The sequence below is a fragment of the Erythrolamprus reginae genome, chromosome 5 (genome assembly GCF_031021105.1).
Source record: "Erythrolamprus reginae isolate rEryReg1 chromosome 5, rEryReg1.hap1, whole genome shotgun sequence".
Classification (NCBI taxonomy): domain Eukaryota; kingdom Metazoa; phylum Chordata; class Lepidosauria; order Squamata; family Dipsadidae; genus Erythrolamprus; species Erythrolamprus reginae.
In genome coordinates, this window is record NC_091954.1 from 85220427 (window position 1) to 85240821 (window position 20395).

The window sequence follows — 20395 nt, forward strand, 5'->3', positions numbered from 1 at the left end:
CTGACAGGCACAAGCATTTCACCCCTGTAACAGACATGCTTGATTTTCCCAACATGTCGCACATTTTCAACAATCCACTCTTCTTCCCCAAGTCTGTTAAAAAGTTAAAGTACAACAGGATGTGACGTGCTTCATAAATCCGATTTAAATTGTAAACAATACTAGTAAGAGGAGATGTAATCTCCCTAAACATGCTGTTGGGCTAAAAAGGAAAATAAAATATTGTGAATGACGTGGGGAGGGGGGTTTCCCAGGAAACCTATGGTGAACTTATGGCACGTGTGCCACAGGTGGCACATGGAGCCATATATGTTAGTATGTGAGCATGGTCCTAGCAGCATAGATGGGTCTTAAGGGTCTTGCAAAAGATGAGGAGGGTGGGGGCAGTGCGAATCTCCAGAGAGATCTGATTCCAGAGGGCCGGGGCCGCCACAGAGAAGGCTCTTCCCCTAGGCCCCGCCAGACGACATTGTCAAGTCAACAGGACCTGGAGAAGGCCAACTATGTGGGACCTTATCGGCTGCTGGGATTTGTGCGGCAGAAGGCGGTCCCGTAAGTAATCTGGTCAGATGCCCTGATTATGGGTGTGGGCACACGCGTGCGTTCAATAGCGCTCATATTTGTGTTTTTTTGGCACCTGAGGAAAAAAAAAGTTTGCCATCACTGTCCTAGGACAGGGGTAGGCAAAGTTGGCTCTTCTTTGACATGCGGACTTCAACTCCCACAATTCCTGAGCTAGCGTGACTGGTTCAGGAATTCAGGGAGTTGAAGTCCACAAGTCAGAGAAGAGCCAACTTTGCCTACCCATGTCCTAGGACATCATGAAGCAGAACTGAAAATTAATTTGAGAGGCTCCGGACGCTTTCAAACAAAAGCTCCGCGGCCGCGGCTTCCCACACGGAATGGAAACGACGAAGTGGCTGGGAGTTTCACACAACTCTTTCCAGACCCGCGTTTGTTCTTGAGTAAGAAACCCTCGCTGCCCTTCGCGGTTAGCGGGGGTCAAAGACTCCCGGACGGAAAGGACACGTTGAAAATGTGTTTGAATATTCGCTAAGTTGTAGCTTTTCTCTCGGGCTGATCACCAATTTCCCCTCTCTTGAAAAAGAGAGTGAAAGCGGCCTAAAATTCTTAGCCCGGCCAATAAATAAAGAGATAAATGAAAAGGAAAGGAAAGGACTGCCAGCAAGTCAGGGATCCAACATGGTTATTATCGCCGCCGCGGGGCTTTCCAGATGGACATCCACGCAACAATTCCAGAGGCAGGCGCGGCTTTATTGCCAGAGCTGTCCATCACGCAGAGGGAAGAGAATCACCCCCGGGCGCGTCGGCGATGGCTAGGCAGCCTCTCAGCTTCCCTCTCCAGAGAAGCGCGAAACCGCAGCTGGCTCACCTGGTGCTCCTTCACCACCTGGCTGAGGCAAGGGTACCGCTCCGAGACCCACCGGTAAAACTTCGGCACCCCCATAGCGGCGGGCTTCTATCTTTCCCCTCAGCTGCTACCTCTCGCAAGTCCGCTCGGACACCCAAACAACCGCCTTTGCCACCTTTCCTCTCAGGCGAAAGCGCTTCCTTCCGCCGAGGGCCCCAAACCATAGAGCGGGCCTCTCACTAGAGCGGACGGCTCAGCGTCGGAAATTTAAAGGCGGCCGCGGTGAGAATTGCAGGTTTGCAGACCGTCCTGTGATCCAGTGTTTCCCAATCTTGGCAACTTTGAAGGTGTCTGGACTTCAACACCCAGAATTCGCTGGCTGGGAAATTCTGGGAGAAGTCCAAATATAGAATAGAATAGAATACATGTTTTTATTGGCTGTGTGATTGGACACACAAGGAATTTGTCTTGGTGCAGTGCGTAAAAGAAAAAGATACATTTGTCAAGAATCATGTGGTGCAACACTTAAGGATTGTCATAGGGGTCAAATAAGCAATGAAGAAACAATATTAATAAAAATCTTAGGATACAAGCAACAAGTTACAGTCATACAGTCCTAAGTAGGAGGAAAAGGTTGATAGGAATGATGAGAAAAACTAGTAGAAATAGAAGTGCAGATTTAGTAAAAAGTCTGACAATGTTGAGGGAATGAATTTGTGGATGATGAAACATTTAAGCTACAGTAGTCCCTCACCTATCGCTGGTGTTACGTTCCAGACCTGGCCGCGATAGGTGAAATCCGCGATGGGGAATTTATCGACTGATAGTACTCATTTAAGTATTTATATTGTAATTGTTTGGTAAGTTTTCATTGTTTTAAGTGTTTATAAATCCTTCCCACACAGTATTTATTTTAGATACAGTATTTAAATACAGTATTTACAATTTTAGATTTTTTTAAAAAAAAAACCCTGCCAATCGAGTTCCTCAGAAACCCGCGATGAAGTGAAGCCGCAGTAGGTGAAGCGCGGTATAGCGAGGGACTACTGTACTCTTAATATGCTAGGAAATAGGCACCTAGCTTGCAACAATCAATATACAACATATTTAGAATGAAGTTGGCAAGCCTATCTACAGTTGACCTCTCTCCGTTTCTAAGAGGTCGGTAAGGGGTTTGCATAAGTGCACCACTGTGCCTACCATCCCTGTCCTATTATCCTTTTTTATCATTACTTTTTACTTATGTTTATAGAAACTACTATACATGTTTGATGAATGAATGAATGAATGAATGCAAGGAAGATAGGTATGGAAAGGTTCTTCTGGCCCTAGCTGGCGGGGGTTTGGTAGAGGTGTAGCAGGAAAGGCGAGGCTGATTGCTGTACAATTGAAACAGTGGAAAAATGGGTATTTGTCACAATCATCCAGTTCAGTGTTGAGTGTCACATATAACCAGTTATTGGGTGCTTGGGACAGTGGGTTATGAGGTAGCTCAAAGGGCCTGGAGAAGTATGGTAGGAGAGTGCCTGCCCTGGACCACTCTAGGGGAAGCAAATGTGTTAATTTGGTTCCAGTTTCTTGTTCCAGCCCCTTGCCAATCTTAACCCAAATTAGGTAACCAAATTGCTAGATATGCCAGACTTAAATTGGTGCTTTTTGAATGGTAGGTTGGTAAAAAATCCAGCCTTTATTGATAACCCCGCGGTAGAAGAGAAGGCATTGCTTGTATGTGCTACTAAGAGCTGGCTAGATAATGAGTCCCTTACTGAGATGGATCCAGGAGTTTCACGTCTTCCTTTGCTTCTGTCCCAGGAGAAGAAACATATTGTGGCAGCTGTGTGCTGGGAGATCAATGTTTCTTGTCCTGGTTATTGTGAATACTTTTTGACATGTGAGGTTAAGCTAAAAGAATGAAATGGAGTTTCTGCTTTTGTACTGTCCTCTGAGTTATGGCAGTATCCCTTCCTGAACTGTTTGATTTTACGGATATGGATTTGCTCACACTGTTAGTACTGGCTAATTTTAACTTTTTCTAGCTGAGATTGGAGGTAATTTGGGAGTTTATTGCTGCAGTGGCACTACAGACATGTCAGCTGCCCAACCTTTACATTGCTGCCACATATTAGACCTAGTCTTAACTTTGGAAATATGAAATGGGTTCTGGAGAATTTCTCTACCATGTAGACTAGAATAGAATAGAGTAGAATAGAATTCTTTATTGGCCAAGTGTGATTGGAAACCCAAGGAATTTGTCTTGGTGCATATGCTCTCAGTGTACATAAAAATAGATTTGTCAAGAATCATGTGGTACAACACTTAATGATTGTCATAGGGGTCAAATAAGCAATGAAGAAACAATCAATATTAATAAAAATCTTAGGATACAAGCAATAAGTTACAGTCATACAGTCCTAAGTGGTAGGAAAAGGGTGATAGGAATCATGAGAAAAAACTAGTAGAAATAGAAGTGCAGACTTAGTAAAAAGTTTGACAGTGTTGGGGGAATTATTTGTTTAGTAGAGTGATGGTATTTGGGGAAAAACATCCATAATGATGAGGTTAATCAAAGCTACAACTATGCAGAGAGTTGCCCAATTAAAGTAACTCACTTGGAGTATCTGATGAATCAGAAAGATTTCCAGAGATCATTTGCATACGATGAATACAAATGAATCCTTTAGAAATGCTATGGGGCATGAGAGAATTTACTTCCTTTTCTTTTTCACCGATTCTGCTGGGCTATTATAGAGTCTTATTTCAGTGGAAAGACACCAGCTAGAAACACAGCTGTGGATTTTAATGTACCTTAAGTGCAGTGACATGATTAAAAATGAAATTATTCTGGAGGAAATTAGTTTAACTGGAAGTGAAATCAATTATTATTTTAATGCAGTTGTGCAATGCTTCAGGCTTACTCTCTCAAAAGTGCTTTGAGGCATATGAGAACACAAACTATACCTGAAAAAGATGTTTATTATCAATTTCTTTCTATCCTTTCTAACCCTGACACTATAATTTTTCCTAATGAAGATATTATTAAAAGTTGAATGGATATCACCATATCTTATGTAAAGCATTATTTTTAACTTTAGTTACCACTTTTAAGGATTCAAACAAATGAATATGGGGCATGGCAGTGGGAATATTAGAGATGCAAAAATCTACAAATCTTATGAACAGATTGAAGGAGTAGGTATGTTTAGCCTTGAGAACTCAAGGCTTTAGTAGAGATTGACAGTAATTTTGTTATCTGAGAAAATGTCACAGAGGGCTATTATCAATTGTGCTGAAATACAGGACACAGAATATTTATTTAATTTCTGGAAGTCAGATTCCAAATAAATGGCAAAAAACTTAGCTAACAGCAACTATTTGATAGTGGAACGAAAGACGTGATGTTTTCATTCAAATAATTTATTATACTCAAAAATAAAATCCTACCCGTAGAATATAGATGCAAGTAAGCAAATGCACACATTCTTAAAGGATCATTACTGAAAATAATACTGGAGATTCATCTGCATATAACAATCATAAAATCAATGTTTGATTAAAGTATGATCAATGTTTTGGGTAAAGTACAACTGTATTTAATAACAACAATGGACATATTATTTAGGTGTAAATTATTATAAGAATAATTTTCAGTGAAGTATTCCCTTTCTCATTCATTATTATTACCATTGAAAGATTTAATATTTGAATCTGCTGAAATCCAGTCTTTCTTTTTTCTTAAGTATGTAGACCAGCTACAACTTTTCTCCTTTAATAGGAATCTGAAGCCTGATTTCGTACTCAAATCAGTACTCAAAGCCTGATTTCCTACTCAAATCATCCTAAATGCATTCACTTTCCTTAACACACACAAACACACGCACACGAATTAGGATTGTGAGCAACACAGCTCAAAACCTATTTTACTATATGATTTGCAATATAATGTTGAAATTGCTTGATTAAATAACAAAATTAAACAGGGATTGAAGCCAAAAGAGCTTTGTGATGAAAGAGTAAAGGAGATGAAAGGAACTTGAAGAATATGAAATGTATGTGAGTAGAGTTAATGAAATCCTCAGAGAGGTGAGATTGTTTAAAGAAGAAAATACTTTATACATGGACACAGTAAGAACAAGGATGCTCTGCAAGGACAAAAAGGAATGGGAATGTACTGTGTAATTCTGTTCTATTTTTAAACTGCATTTATTCTCACCTGGCTTATTCTATTATACATTCAGTATCTTTAACATTCTATTATTAAACTTGTAGAAACAGCATTGTGATAAATAGAATAACTTGCATTTTGTAATCATTTTTTCTTACTGGAACAAGTTTTATAAATAGAATTTCCACTATATCAGTGGAAACAGTAATTATATACAATATAAACACTTAAACACTGATCTGCATTACAGTAGCAGAATTTACTAAAGTGTTTTTTTTTAAAAAAAACTAACAATGTTGTCTGCAAATGACAGCATATCACATATATGGTGCCCAACCAAGATACATCTGACACAGCAAGTTTTCATCAGTTGAGTCTTGAATAAGATGGTGAACATGTCCTTCAATTGACAATGGTAGGCCCTTTACCCTGTTCCTATTTTTTATTACACCCTGGAGCCGCTGCTCTATATCTTGCACATGAGTCTTGGCCTGAAAAACAAAAAAAAAAAATCTAGATAAGAAAAAAATGTCATTAGCACACTAGAAGCTTTTTCCTGGTAAGTATTCTATCTTTCTCCCTCCAACAGATTGGGTTTCCACTGAAAGTTTATTTAATTATATAAAACTGAGTACTATGTACTGTACCAGGAATGTCAAACTGGCAGCCTGCGGGCCGGATGCATCATACACAGATCATGTCCACCCCTGCTCCACAAAGGCAAAAAAAGCCACGATATGTCACGTGACACAATCGAGTTTGACATCTGTGTCCTATATACTAAGTTATAAATTACAATTAACAGTACATACTATATAATGTATAATTGCATTAAACCAATCCAATTATGATTTAGCATAGTGAATAAACTCTAGAGCCAGTGAAGGGCCACACATTTTTTGAATACCTAACTGTGGCTTATTTTGTGGGTGTGGCTTGATTGTCATGTGACCAGATGAGAGTGGCTTGTCAACCATGCGACTGAGTAGGAGTGGCTTGCCGGCGGCCATGTGACCAGGTGGGAGTGGCTTGACAATGTGACTGGAGGGGTTTAAAGGTCATGTGACTGGCTTAAAGTTGGCCAACTTGACATCACTCACGTCAAGGGTTTGGGTTAGGGTGCCTGGCCTCTCCTCGCCTCAAAGAGATACAAGATATTTACTGTTACTGAACATCCAAAATATAATATTTAATCCTATATGTATATATGCAATATGTGTACATACAAATTATACATAGGCACTCAAAAATATACATTATCTACTATATGTAAGCTCTATTTTTGCTACCTCATTGCGTGTCCCCCCCCCCCCATGTGGGCCACAGCCCGTGACTGTCTACAGCTATCTACAATGTCCCAGTCGAACTCGGAGCATATACTATTTATTGATTCCCAACCTTCTTAAATGTTGCTGGGAGACTGGCATTTCCTGAAATATATTTTTTAAAATTGATATTAATCTTACATTTACATTAATTTATATGTATATTTTTAAAATTAAAATCAACAGCAGACTACTTATGGTCAACACCATTTCAGACAGGACCTAAGAGGCTTACATGCATCTTCCTATGCAGAGATGAAAAATGAGGGGGCAGGGGGCAGAGGAGATCTCTTGGAGCACAGAGTTTTTGCCAACATTCTCTAGGATTTTATTACCATCCCAGCAGTTAAAAGAGATGATTAAATTTCTGTAAGTCATTTTCATATCAGAAAATAAGGATGTCTGGAAGACATCAGTTTAGCCGTAAAGAATCCAAGTGTTGTTTTCAAGGTATAATAATTCTTCTACTTTCAGTGTAAACTGAAAAATAATATTCACTATAGCATGCTCAATATGTGTGTAATGCAATCCCAGCCACTGCATATATTATTGGTTTAGTTTTCATTGATGCACATTAAAGAAAGTAATATTTTTTTAAAAAAAATTCTTCAATTTTTTAAAATTCTTCATTAAAACAGAAAAGAATCAATGGATTTGATATGCATAAAATATGCTTTGGAAGATTATACATTTATCAGGGACAATTTGAGATAGTGGCTAAGGTATTGGGCTAGAAACCTGGAGACCATATGTTCTAGTCCCATCTTAGACATAAAACTAGCTGGGCCACTAACTGTGTCTCTGCCCTAGGAAGCAGGCAAATGGCAAATTTCCAAAATCTTACCAGAAATTTAAAGAATGACTTGAAGGCAACGGAAAAAGAGGTAACAATGTATATTTTGGTAATAAAACATTAAAAGCACAATCTATAAAGTTTAAGTGAATTTAAATAAATTAATCTGCATCACAAAAATAAGTAGTTCTGAATAATATTTGGTATTAATGAATGAAATAATTATAAAAAATAAACTACTAGCACTCATCAATATATGAGAGTGACCTGATGAAAAACAAATAGATCAAAGATTCCAATTCTTGTAGGTTATATTGTGTTTACTCTTCTTGAATACATTCAGTTATCATTCAAAGGTTATGTTGCTTAATATTATAGTGTCCATTTTTATTTGTTTACTGCCCTGGTGCAAAGTTTGAATTTTTAACCTTGAGTTTTACGAGCTTACCTTTTCATTGACAATTTCCCCAGTTTCATTTACCAAGGTTTTTGTATTGCCTCTAACAGGTTTACTCCATTCCACAAGGGGATCATGCAGAAAAGTCTTCAAAACACTAGATTGGGAGAGAAGAAAGGTTTTTTTTAGTTGCATTTGTTGTAATAAGTCTCATTAGATTCAGTCACTACTCAAATTTGTTGGGACTAGAACATTAGATATAATCATCATCATAATCAGGAAAACAACAGAATTCAGACAACAAATGCCTTCCATATAGCAACATCCCAGATATTAATTGTTCATAAGTAAGACAAAAATATCTGGATAATGATATGGCAGGAGATGGAGACAGCAAAAGAAAAGAGAAAGAACTGGAGAAAATAACAAAATATAAGAACTTGCAAATAGAACAACTGTGGAAAAAAAAGTGTAGATTAATAGTACTGGTAGTCCTTGATTTACAACTGTTCATTTAGTGACCGTCCGAAGTTACAACAGTATTGAAAAAAGTGACTTATGACTGTTTTTCATAACAATCATTGCAGCATCCCTATGGTCATGTGATCAAAATCCAGACATTTAGCAACTGACTCAGAGCATAGAAAAAACTCAAAAGTACAAGATCAAAAGATGAGAGACCTGACCCATAAAATCTCCAACAGTCGGACACAACTAAATGGGTATCATCATTTATGCAATGTAGCATGACAATAATGAAAATTTGAAGTTGAAATAATTAGGTGTAATGATTTGATGTGCAATTCCCCATCCTGCTTGAAAACCACTCTTTCTTTACCTCATGAGTGGTTCTCTCTGGTTACGCATAAGTCTTAAGGTAACTTCACAAGCTCTCCTGAAGAGCCCTTCTGTGCCCATTGGACCCATCGCATTAACCATGTTATGAGTAAGGCGAAATGGAACAATTTCCGGAAAATCAAAAGTTTCTCCCTTTAAATGAATATAAGAGGAATTAGTTCAGTAACACATGCTTCTCTCAAAATGGAATGCAGTAGATTCTTTTTTTTAAAAACTTTATTAAGTATACAGTATATATTTTAAAAAATCAAACAAAAATAAACAAAATAACAAACATACATATAAACATATAAGACATGCAGACATACATTCAAAAACGACTGAGATAAAGTATTGCATATATAACATTTTACATATGTACATAGTTACAGCTTATAGTTTATTTTTCTATTAATAATCTGTTATTATTCATAAGCCTCTTTCTCCCTCTATGTACACATGTTTGTATTTTATATAGAAGATATAAATGTCATCTTTTCTGTTGACTGTTCTGTTATGCGACCAATAGTATGGTGTCTATGTCAAGTATATCCTGTTCTTTTTTGTTTCTTTGTCATATTTGTTTTTGTGTATTAAACAAAACATTTCATCAGGTTATAAATAAAAGTGCAGTTTTCATCTTCACCATTATATCGATAATTTAAGTGTTAATATCATATTTTCTTTTTAGTTGCTGGATTTCAATTTTGTTTCTTTTCATGTTGAAGAAAGGATTTGTTTTTAAGTTTCTTTTACATTTTTAAAGTGTCTGTTTTGCTTAAGACATTTATACCAGCTTTCCCAGGTTTTGTGAAATTCAGATTTATGTCTATCTTGGAGCTTCAAAAGTCATTCTTGTCATTTTTGCACATTCAAGTACCTTAATTACAAAACTTAGAGTAGTGGGAGTTGTCTCTTTTTTCCAACTTTGTGCATAAAATATTCTGGCGGATGTTGTGATATGGAGAATTAGGTACCTATCTTCTTTTTAAAAATTTTGTCTAATAATTCCAAGAAGAAATAATTAAATGCATGGTCTGTGATATAATTTGTTTTAAATATTTTTTACATTTTTTTTGCCAATAATTGTTTGCATTTGCGCAAGTCCACCATAAATGGTAAAAAATGGAATGCAGTAGATTCTTATACCACTTGTATTATGCAATTATACAAGTTTAATTTAAATAATAGTATTTATTTAAATAATAAAGACTATTGTAACATTAGTAGAGCTTATTTCATACCATTCAAAGTTACTTTGATGTTTGGGTATAGACTGGCTGATTATGTTTTGCTGTTAACTAATATTAAGTGTAATATAAATGTAAAAACAAAAGCCTTATTTGTGATTTGAATTCAATATTTAGCTGCTCACCTTATTAAACAGACAGTTGAAATCTACATGCACACATTCGCCAGTCAGAGAATCAAACAGAATATTTTCTCCATGACGGTCCCCAAGACCCAGCATGTACCCGACCATTGACATAACAGCAGTGGAACGACAATAGGCTGATCTGCTGCTGTACCTACAGAAAAAAATAAAAATCAAGATACATTATAGGTGCTTGGTCATTTTGTAATAGTTGGTGGTGGCATGACAATTTGGGCACATAGCAACAACATTAAAAAAATGTAAAGCTTATGATACTACAGGCAACCCTGAACTTATGACCACGATTTGGAATGGAACTTTCATTGCTAAGCAAGGTGTTTGTTAAATAAGCTATAATCTGTTATGCTGGGCTTCTCATTAATAGCCCCCAGTGAGAGAGGAATGCAAAGTCAAACACACACACGCCGGTCAGAAGAAATAAAAGTAGTTTATCTGAAACAATGTTAAAAGCACACACGTTTTAGCAGAGTCAAATTTCTCTCATCCAGATAACAATCCTGGAATGCGGTCAAAAGCAGGAATAAAAGAGAACAATTAAGGCATTTACATAAATGGTACTTTACGCCAGTAAAACTAGCACACTTCCAGAGGAAAGGAAATGGAAACTGCTGGCATGGTTGCCAAATAAAAGGAGTTTTTATGCATATGCTCTGGGAATGTGTTGAAGTTCAAAAATTTTGGAAGGAAGTACAGAATGAAATTAACAATATGCTAAACATTAATTGGATAATCACGAAAGAATCAGCAACACTAGTTAAACATGGGGAATTACGAGAATTTAAAGAAATCAAAACAGCAGCTTTGGAAAGCGCTCAAGCAGTAGTAGTATTAGGGTGGAAGGACAGCAATAAATGGACAATCCATAATTGGTACTGGTATATGGTGGACCACATCCACTTCGAAATTATGGAAATAAGATTAAATAACTTTGATGAAAATAAATTGGAGAAGCTGATGGCACGATGGAATAAGGTGAAAGATTATATCTTAAGTAGAATATATGACGACAATGTGAAAAATAAACTCCAATCACCTTTTGTATGTAAAGAAATGTAAACCGGAGCCAAGGAAGAAATTGAAATTTACTGTAAATAATTTAACCCCCTAAATGGTGGAGGGGTTTATTGGTGTTGGGCACTTTTTCTTTAAGATTTTTTGTTTTGTTTGTTGTGATAAAAATTTAATTTAAAAAAATATTTTTTTTTAAAAGGCAGCTGTGATTCCTCACAACTCCCCTTTCTTTGAATCCACAAGAGTTAACTCTGAATTGTCCAAAGAGTCAACAGAAATCCTGGAATAGTGCAAACCTTGGCAATAATCCTTCTCCAAACAAATAAACACCCACATGCGCACTCCCTAACGCCTGTAATTTATCATCAACCCCATTAACCTAATTGCCTCAGCAACAGGTGTTCTCCCTTATCTCCGACGATACCTGTGCAGTTGGTCCCTTCTAGCCATGAGCCTGCACACACGGGCATCTATCCACCGATCCTTCTCCAAGTCTGATGACTTAGTAATGGGGTCATTAACTAATGGTCTGGCTGCACCCATCACTCCATCTGATTCTGCTTCCCCACCATCTGACCTTGGCAATGAATCTTCACTATCAGAAGCTGATGGCAATAATACAAGTCTCTGTGACTCTGAGGATTCCCCTAAACCAATGTCCAAATTCCCTGTTGCAAGAGCTGGCCCAGAGCCAACCACAACATAACCAATATTACAACCTTTTTTTGTTGTGGTTATTAAGTGTATCAATGAAATATGAGGTTAAATGAATCTAGCTTCCCCTATTGATTTTGCTTGCTGGAAGCCAGCTGGGAAAATCGCATTTCAAAACCATGTGATTGCAAGACACAACAATTGATGCAAATAAATACCAGCTGCTAAGGTCCTGAATTTTGATTGTTTGCCTGTGAAGAAACCACAATGGCCATAAGTGTGAAGGCCAGTGGTAAGTCACGTTTTTCAACACCCTCATAACTTCTAATGGTGGCTAAACAAATATTTGGAAGCCGAGGAATACCTGTATGTAGGCAATCAGATTTTCTTTTTAAATTCTAGATGATATAGTAGTGTAATTCAAACTATCTAAATATATATTTATTACATTTATATACCACTCATACTAATCTACTCAGGCCTCATACTCTGGGGAATTTATTTATTTATTGATTTTATTGATTTATTAGATTTGTATGCCGCCCCCTTCCGCAGACTCGGGGTGGGTATGATACCAGAGTATGATACCATAGGCTTTTGAGACTGAAGGATGCCACTGCAAATACCACTTATCTCCCAATAACTATAGAAAAAAGACTGACCAGGAAGTAGGATCAGGGAATTTTCTCAGAAACCATTCATGAAAAATTGGAGGATGCCGAGGAAGTAGAGTTTCTTTGAAAACCTTCAGCTTTTCAGATAAAGGTGCTGTCTTTGGAATAATACACTGACGTAGCTCTTTACCAGTCATGTAGATGCCTGTAAAAGAAAAACAAGAAAGACAAGTATACCACATTTGTTGGATTATAAGACACACCTAGATTTATAGAAGGAAATCAAGGGGAAAAAATAATTTTTGGCCTCCATGTGTCCCATTTTTGCCCTCCCTGGGCCCCAGAAGCACTTTGCAGGCCAAAAAGAGCCTGTTTTTGTCCTTCCAAACCCTTGGTGCATCCTGTTTTTGCCCTCTCTGGCCCCCAGAAGCACTTTGCAGATTAAAAATGGGCCCGTTTTTGGCCTGCAGAGTGCTTCTGGGGGCAGGGAGAGCAAAAATGTGATGCACAGAGGGTTTGGGAGGCCAAAAAAAGGCCTATATTTGTCTATAAGATGCACAGACATTTCCACTCACTTTTTTGGGATGGGGGGGGGGATGTGCCTTGTAGTCTGAAAAATATGGTAATTGCACTGTATATTCTGTAGCAAATATAACCAGTAACTGTTGGTGAAGCATTGCAAAGTCACTGTATTCGCTATTTCTCCTTCCCTATCCTCCATTTTATCTTTTCACTCACACTTTTTACAGATTACACCATCTCTTTACCTTTTTCTTTGTATAATTTGATTAGGATATTTCGCAAACCAGCAGTATTGTTCACCCATTCAATGATTCCACATTCCTCATTCAGAGGAATAACAGCATAGGTTCGGATGTGGAGTTCTCGTCTTCGTGACTCTGCATCTTTTCTTAAGCACTAGGGTAGAAACATAATATGCTCCATAAGACTAATGTAAAACAGTGCCTTTAATTTTCATTTTTCTGCCACTTGTAATCCCAAATTAAAGGTCTGTATTTTTAGAAAGGGTGTATATGTACATATGCACACACACACACACACACACACACACACACTTATGTAGGCATACACAAATATCAATTGCTTTATTTTCCCCAAAAAGATCCCTTACAGAAGATTCAGAGAGCTAAAGTTGTGCACAATCCAATACAGTGGTACCTCTACTTACGAACTTAATTCGTTCCATGACCAGGTTCTTAAGTAGAAAAGTTTGTAAGAAGAAGCAATTTTTCCCATAGGAATCAATGTAAAAGCAAATAATGTGTGCGATTGGGGAAACCACAGCGAGGGTAGAGGCCCTGTTTTCTCCCAGGAGATTCCTAGAGAGGCCCCACAGAGGTTTCTCCCTGCCTTTTCTGGGTACCGTTTCGGAGGCTTGGTTTTTTGGTTTTTTGGATTTAAATTAGAATTTTAAGGACTGTTTTTTGTGTATATTAATTGGATTGACCTACTATTGTCTTTTTGTATATGTTGTGAGCCGCCCCGAGTCCTCGGAGAGCGGTGGCATACAAATCCAATTAAACTTGAAACTTTGTAAGTGGAAAATGGTTCTTGAAAAGAGGCAAAAAAATCTTGAACACAGGCCTTAAGGGTAGAGGTACCACTGTATTACTAAAAGTTTATATATTGTACAATATTTCTGCTACCAATATCCCCTACACCTGTGATGGTGAACCCATGGCACACGTGCCAGAGGTGGCACGCAGAGCCTCTCTGTGGGCACGCACACAGTCACCAAGTGGTCTTCTGGTTTCTGGCGCTCTAGCACATGCAAAGACCAGCTGGTTGTTGCATATGCCAGAAACCACAAGACCAGATGGCCAGCCTGCAGGTGATGGTCTTCAGGTTTCCAAGGCATTCGAAGCTGAAAAGGTCTGCCATCAAAATTAAAAAAATAATTTTAACAGAAACAGTAATTTTGACAAAAGTATTGAATCTCTTTTAAAACAAAAACACTGTTCCTATTCATTCAAAATTTGGCAAACAAGAACCAATATGACTTTATATAGAAAGGCAACTAATCTGGCTTCCTTTTAAGCATATAAAAAGCCTTGCATATCAGACTAGATTTTAAACATATATACAATGGTACCTCAAGATACGAACCCCTCGTCTTACGAACAACTCGTGATACGAACCCGGGGTTCAGGAAAATTTTGCCTCTTCTTACGAACTTTTTTCGAGTTACGAACCGGCGTTCGGGAGGCTGCTGGGAAGCCCCCGGCTGTTTTAAAAGGTGACAGCCGGGCGGCGGGGCTTCCCAGCAGCCTCCCGAACGCCGGTTCGTAACTCGTAACTCGTAAATCGCGGCTGTTTTAAAAGGTCACAGCCGGGCTGGGGGGCTTCCCAGCAACCTCCCGAACCCCGAACCCGGAAGTTTGGCAAAAGTTCGGGGTTCGGGAGGTTGCTGGGAAGCCCCCCAGCCCGGCTGTGACCTTTTAAAACAGCCGGGCGGCTTCCCAGCAGCTTCCCGAAGCCGAACGCCAAACCCGAACTTCCGCGTTCGGCGTTCGGAGACTGCTGGGAAGCCCTGCCGCCCGGCTGTCACCTTTTAAAACAGCCTGGGGGCTTCTTGGCGGCCTCCCGAACGCCGAACCCGGAAGTTCGGGTTTGGCTTTGGCGTTCGGGAGGTCGCTGAGAAGCCCCCAGGCTGTTTTAAAAGGTGACAGCCGGGCGGCAGCGTTTTTTTTGCGGGTTTTTTTTCCGGTTGCACGGATTGACTTTCCTATGGGAAACAATGTTTCGTCTTACGAACCTTTCATCTTACGAACCTCCCCCTGGAACCAATTAGGTTCGTAAGACGAGGTATGACTGTATTTCCATCAATACCACTATAGTATTAGAAAGTTTTGCTAAGATTGATATTGAAAATCAGCTTTTCATAAATTACATCTTTTTTAAAGCTTTTCATAATATTATATTTTTAGAAAGTAGACCATTACTCAATGTATTAAATCAGGCTTGATAAAAACCAGAAAGCTTTCTCTGGTTATAGGCCATTTATTTAACAGCAAATAAATCACTGATTTATAAGCCTACATTGTTTAGAATGGGAACAGTCAGTAAGAGGAACTGTAAGGAAGTATATTTGAGTAAATCAGTTCTGGTTAATCATTATACACAAACATGTTCACCGGTAACTCTGATACTAAGAAAACTGGATTGTCAGCAGCAAGTTTGCCACACATTCAGAAAAATGTTTAGAATTTAACCTTATTTATGAGGGAGTTGAATTCCATGAGTCGACAGTCTTTTCTCAGATCATCTTTTGGCTTACACATCATGATATAAGATTTCCCATCTGAACCTTTTAAAGTAATCTTCTTGGGCTTCTGAAGAGATGGAAGGATTTCAACCTACAATTTAAAAAAGAGGCACAGTCCTTTCACACAGTCTCAGCCAACATACCTCAGAGATACGTTGCTATTGTAAGAAAAATATAGTCTTTGATTTAAAACTATTCATTTAACAATGCTTCCAAGAAACAATGGTGTTTAAAAAATTCAAATGACCTGTTCTCGAGGTTACAATCATGACACCATCCCTGGGATCATGTGATGATGACAATTCAAGCATTTGGCAAGAAGTGTTGGTTATGACCCATAAAGCCCTTCATGGCACCGGACCAGAATATCTCCGGGACCGCCTTCTGCCGCACGAATCCCAGCGACCAGTTAGGTCCCACAGAGTCGGCCTTCTCCGGGTCCCGTCAAGTAAACAATGTCGTTTGGCGGGACCCAGGGGAAGAGCCTTCTCTGTGGCAGCCCCGACCCTTTGGAACCAACTCCCCCCTGATATCAGAGTTGCCCCCACCCTCCTAGCCTTTCGTAAGCTCCTTAAAACCCACCTCTGTCGTCAGGCATGGGGGAATTCACACTTTCCCTCCCCCTAGGCTTATAAAATTTATGCATGGTATGCTAGTATGCATGATTGGTTTCTAAATTGGGGTTTTAAATTAACTTAAATATTAGATTTGTTTACATTGTATTTATTGCTGTGAGCCGCCCCGAGTCTGCGGAGAGGGGCGGCATACAAATCTAATAAATAAATAAATAAATAAATAAATAAATAAATAAATAAATAAATAAATAAATAAATAAATAAATAAATAAATAAATAAATAAATAAGCAAGCTCATGTTTATGACAATTTCAGGCTTTATGAGATAGGTGGCTAAATATTTATTAAATTTATATGCTCATCTTATTACTGAAACAATTATATAAGTTGAACAAACAAACGAGGATTAATAGATACTAACAGTATCATCAAAACTTTCAATGTAAGCCCAACATCCAGGAAATGGATCATGATTGGAATGTGTTCCAGGAACTGAAGGAAGAGTTGGTATCATTACAGATTGCAAAGGAATAAGAATCTGACTGAATGTTTGGTCTTCTACCAGCCTCTTGAGGTTTTTGAAATGAACGGCCATACTTAAAGTGGAGGTGTTTCCATCAACCTAAAAAAAAAAAATTAAAGTAATCTTACATGATTAATTTCTGGTCACAATTCAAAGTGTTGGTTATGACCTATAAAGCCCTTCATGGCATCGGAGCAGAATATCTCTGGGACCGCCTTCTGCCGCACGAATCCCAGCGACCGGTTAGGTCCCACAGAGTTGGCCTTCTCCGGGTCCCATCGACTAAACAATGTCATTTGGCGGGACCCAGGAGAAGAGCCTTCTCTGTGGCGGCCCCGACCCTCTGGAACCAGTTCCCCCCAGATATCAGAGTTGTCCCCACCCTCCTTGCCTTTCGCAAGCTCCTTAAAACCCACATCTGTCGTCAGGCATGGGGGAATTGAAATTTTCCCTTCCTCCTAGGCTTATAGAATTTATACATGGTATGTTTGTATGTATGATTGGTTCTTTAAATTGGGGTTTTTAAGATTATTTTAATATTAGATTTGTTTACATTGTCTTTTTTATTGTTGTTAGCCGCCCCGAGTCTTCGGAGAGGGGCAGCATACAAATCTAATAAATAAATAAATGATTAAGCCAAATGACGAAGAATAAAAACATCTGGTAATGTTCCTTTACTAGGTCCCTCAGTACTTACAAACTTTTGTGCATAAATATGATTATTAGCCAATTATTTTAACATGACACTGATGATTGCCAAGAAAATAGCCGGGGGAAAAGGGGCAATTATTTGCAAAAAAAGAGGGGGGAAATAAATGATGCCCTGGAGTTACAGCAGGATCTTAAAATGAAATAAAGGCAATCACATCAACGCAGGCAATTAATTTTTCAATAGAATTTTGTATTTCAATTCTTGGTATGCTTCAGAAAAATACAATAACAGTTTTATAATTAAAGTTTTATTTAAATAAAATTAGACATTTGACACCTTAATCCTATGACTTCTAAAACAAAAGAAAAAATATCATTGGTTATAGGGATGGAAGTAATAGCTAACAAGTATTCTTAGGTATTAATTATACTTCAAAAAAGCTTAGAAAATCACAAAATCTGCTTTTAAAAATTTGGAGTTTTTAGGAGGACAGGAGAGGAGTTAGCACTGAAAAATCTCTCCCCACTGTTCTTTTGCTCTTTCCTTCAAAATAGTTGCTTCTGAGAGGCCCTTGGTGTTCTCTGAGGGTTATTTTCTTGCAGATGTTTCATTAACCAAACTAGATAACATCATCAGAGCTCAGATGATGCTACCTAGTTTGGGTAACAAAATGCCTGCAAGAAAGCAGCCAAGCTCAGAGAACACCAAGGACTCCTCATTTTAAACTTGAGCTACAAATATTCTCCTTTAATACTTGTTGTTTCTTTTAATCAACTAAAGCATATTTAAGAGCACTTATGTTGATGATCTTAGTGTAGATTTAGGTTTCAGTTAACAATTCCTAGTTTGGTTATGTTTTCAAATCCACCAAAATCCATGGTATGAACAAGTCTAAATCCAATCCTTTATAATAGATTGTAATTTATTTATAGATTATAACGAAGGACACACTGGAAAATGAATGAATTGCTTTCACAAAGTAAACATTTTTTAATCTATCAGGAATATTAAACTATAGAAAATGAGATAGTTTTGTACATATATGCATTACCGATTTGTTACAAAGTTCTAGGAGTTTATCTGTCAGGCGAGCTGCATCCACAATAAACTTCCCCAAAGATTCCTTCATATTAATAGCTTTGTTTAAAATTTCTTTGCACCTGGTGGCCCGCATTGGATAGGATGACTGCAGAAAATACAATTTATTGAGTTTTAATTTTATCCTTCGAATCAAAATTTCCAGAGCAATTACACACAAATTACAACAAAACAATTGCATCAAAATAAATTCATAAATTAAAGTCTGACAAATAAAACATCTTTGCATGTAAAAGATATTAAGTCTCAGATCCACAGAAACAAAATAAAGACACAAGAACTGAGCAATTCTTCTTCCTCATAGCTAGCTATCTCAGTTTAGACCGGAGCCCTTAAAGGGAGCATTTTGAAAACAAGTAGACTGTATATACACATCTTCACTCCCAGCACACTTTTTACATCAGTAGGTTCAACACCTAAAGAGGGCTCACATTAGAGAAACATCTTGCAGCTGTGGCGAGGGGGGCGTTCGCCCAAGTTCGCCTGGTGCACCAGTTGCGACCCTATTTGGACCGGGAGTCACTGTTCACAGTCACTCATGCCCTCATCACCTCGAGGCTTGACTACTGTAGCACTCTCTACATGGGGCTACCTTTGAAAAGTGTTCGGAAACTTCAGATTGTGCAGAATGCAGCTGTGAGAGCAATCATGGGCTTTCCCAAATATGCCCATGTTACACCAACACTCCGCAGTCTGCATTGGTTGCCGATCAGTTTCCGGTCACAATTCAAACTGTTGGTTATGACCTATAAAGCCCTTCATGGCACCGGACCAGATTATCTCAGGGACTGCCTTCTGCTGCATGAATCCCAGCGGCCAGTTAGGTCCCACAGAGTGGGTCTTCTCCGGGTCCCGTCAATTAAACAATGCCGGTTGGCGGGACCCAGGGGAAGAGCCTTCGCTGTGGCGGCCCCAGCCCTCTGGAACAAACTCCCCCCAGAAATTAGAATTGCCTCCACCCTCCTTGCCTTTCATAAGCTACTTAAAACCCACCTCTGCCACCAGGCATGGGGGAATTGAGATACTCTTTCCCCCTAGGCCTTACAATTTTATGCATGGTATGTCTGTATGTATGTTTGGTTTTTATATTAATGGGTTTTTAATCGTTTTTATTATTGGATTATTATTGTACGCTGTCTTATTATTGCTGTTAGCCGCCCCGAGTCTCCGGAGAGGGGCGGCATACAAATCCAATAAATAAATAAAATAAATAAAATGTATATCTTAATTACATGATTCCCCCCACCCCCAATTCTGGTTAATAGCTTTGATTACCTTGGATACACATAAAACTGCTGCTTACCAGAAACATTTCAAGGAAGCACCTTTACAAGTGCAAAAGTTGAATCATTTTAATATTTCCTGTAAGGGGAACTTCTAGCTTAATGAAAAATGGAACAACATTAATGAAGGTACCTTAGATACTGCAGTCATCATCCACATAGCTTGTTGAGGATAAGCTAAAAATACTTTAGCAATGATTGCCATAAGACAAAGAAAGACCTCATCGTGTGAATGACAGATTCGGGAAATCAGCTGAGAAAACGCTGTCAAAAACTGGTAAGGAGCCAAGACTTGTGTATGTTCTGTAATAACTTTGTTAATTTTAGCCAAGTCATTTTTCATTTGTGCACGATCATGGCGAACAGCTAGACAAAGCAATGTAAATCAGTGTCATATTTCATGGAAAAAAGAAATAT

General features: G+C 38.4%; 2 protein-coding genes across 5 annotated transcripts in view; both read right to left on the reverse strand.

The window, feature by feature from the left end:
* XRN1 (5'-3' exoribonuclease 1) overlaps positions 1-1678 on the reverse strand; it is a 66782-nt gene extending 65104 nt beyond the window's left edge. For all 3 annotated transcript variants that reach the window (XM_070753353.1, XM_070753354.1, XM_070753352.1), the window contains exon 1: positions 1394-1678. In XM_070753353.1, the coding sequence (XP_070609454.1) occupies positions 1394-1468 (75 nt within the window). In that variant the 5' untranslated portion in view covers positions 1469-1678. The remainder of the gene's footprint in view (positions 1-1393) is intronic.
* Positions 1679-4770: 3092 nt separating this feature from the next.
* The window catches only part of ATR (ATR serine/threonine kinase), a 75239-nt gene continuing 59614 nt past the window's right edge, over positions 4771-20395 (reverse strand). For both annotated transcript variants that reach the window (XM_070753355.1, XM_070753356.1), the window contains exons 38-47: positions 20112-20344; positions 18649-18783; positions 16844-17044; positions 15795-15938; positions 13329-13479; positions 12610-12766; positions 10262-10415; positions 8888-9039; positions 8101-8206; positions 4771-6025 (exon numbers count right to left, since the gene is read on the reverse strand). In XM_070753355.1, coding sequence (XP_070609456.1) covers positions 5852-6025; positions 8101-8206; positions 8888-9039; positions 10262-10415; positions 12610-12766; positions 13329-13479; positions 15795-15938; positions 16844-17044; positions 18649-18783; positions 20112-20344 — 1607 coding nt within the window. In that variant the 3' untranslated portion in view covers positions 4771-5851. The remainder of the gene's footprint in view (positions 6026-8100; positions 8207-8887; positions 9040-10261; positions 10416-12609; positions 12767-13328; positions 13480-15794; positions 15939-16843; positions 17045-18648; positions 18784-20111; positions 20345-20395) is intronic.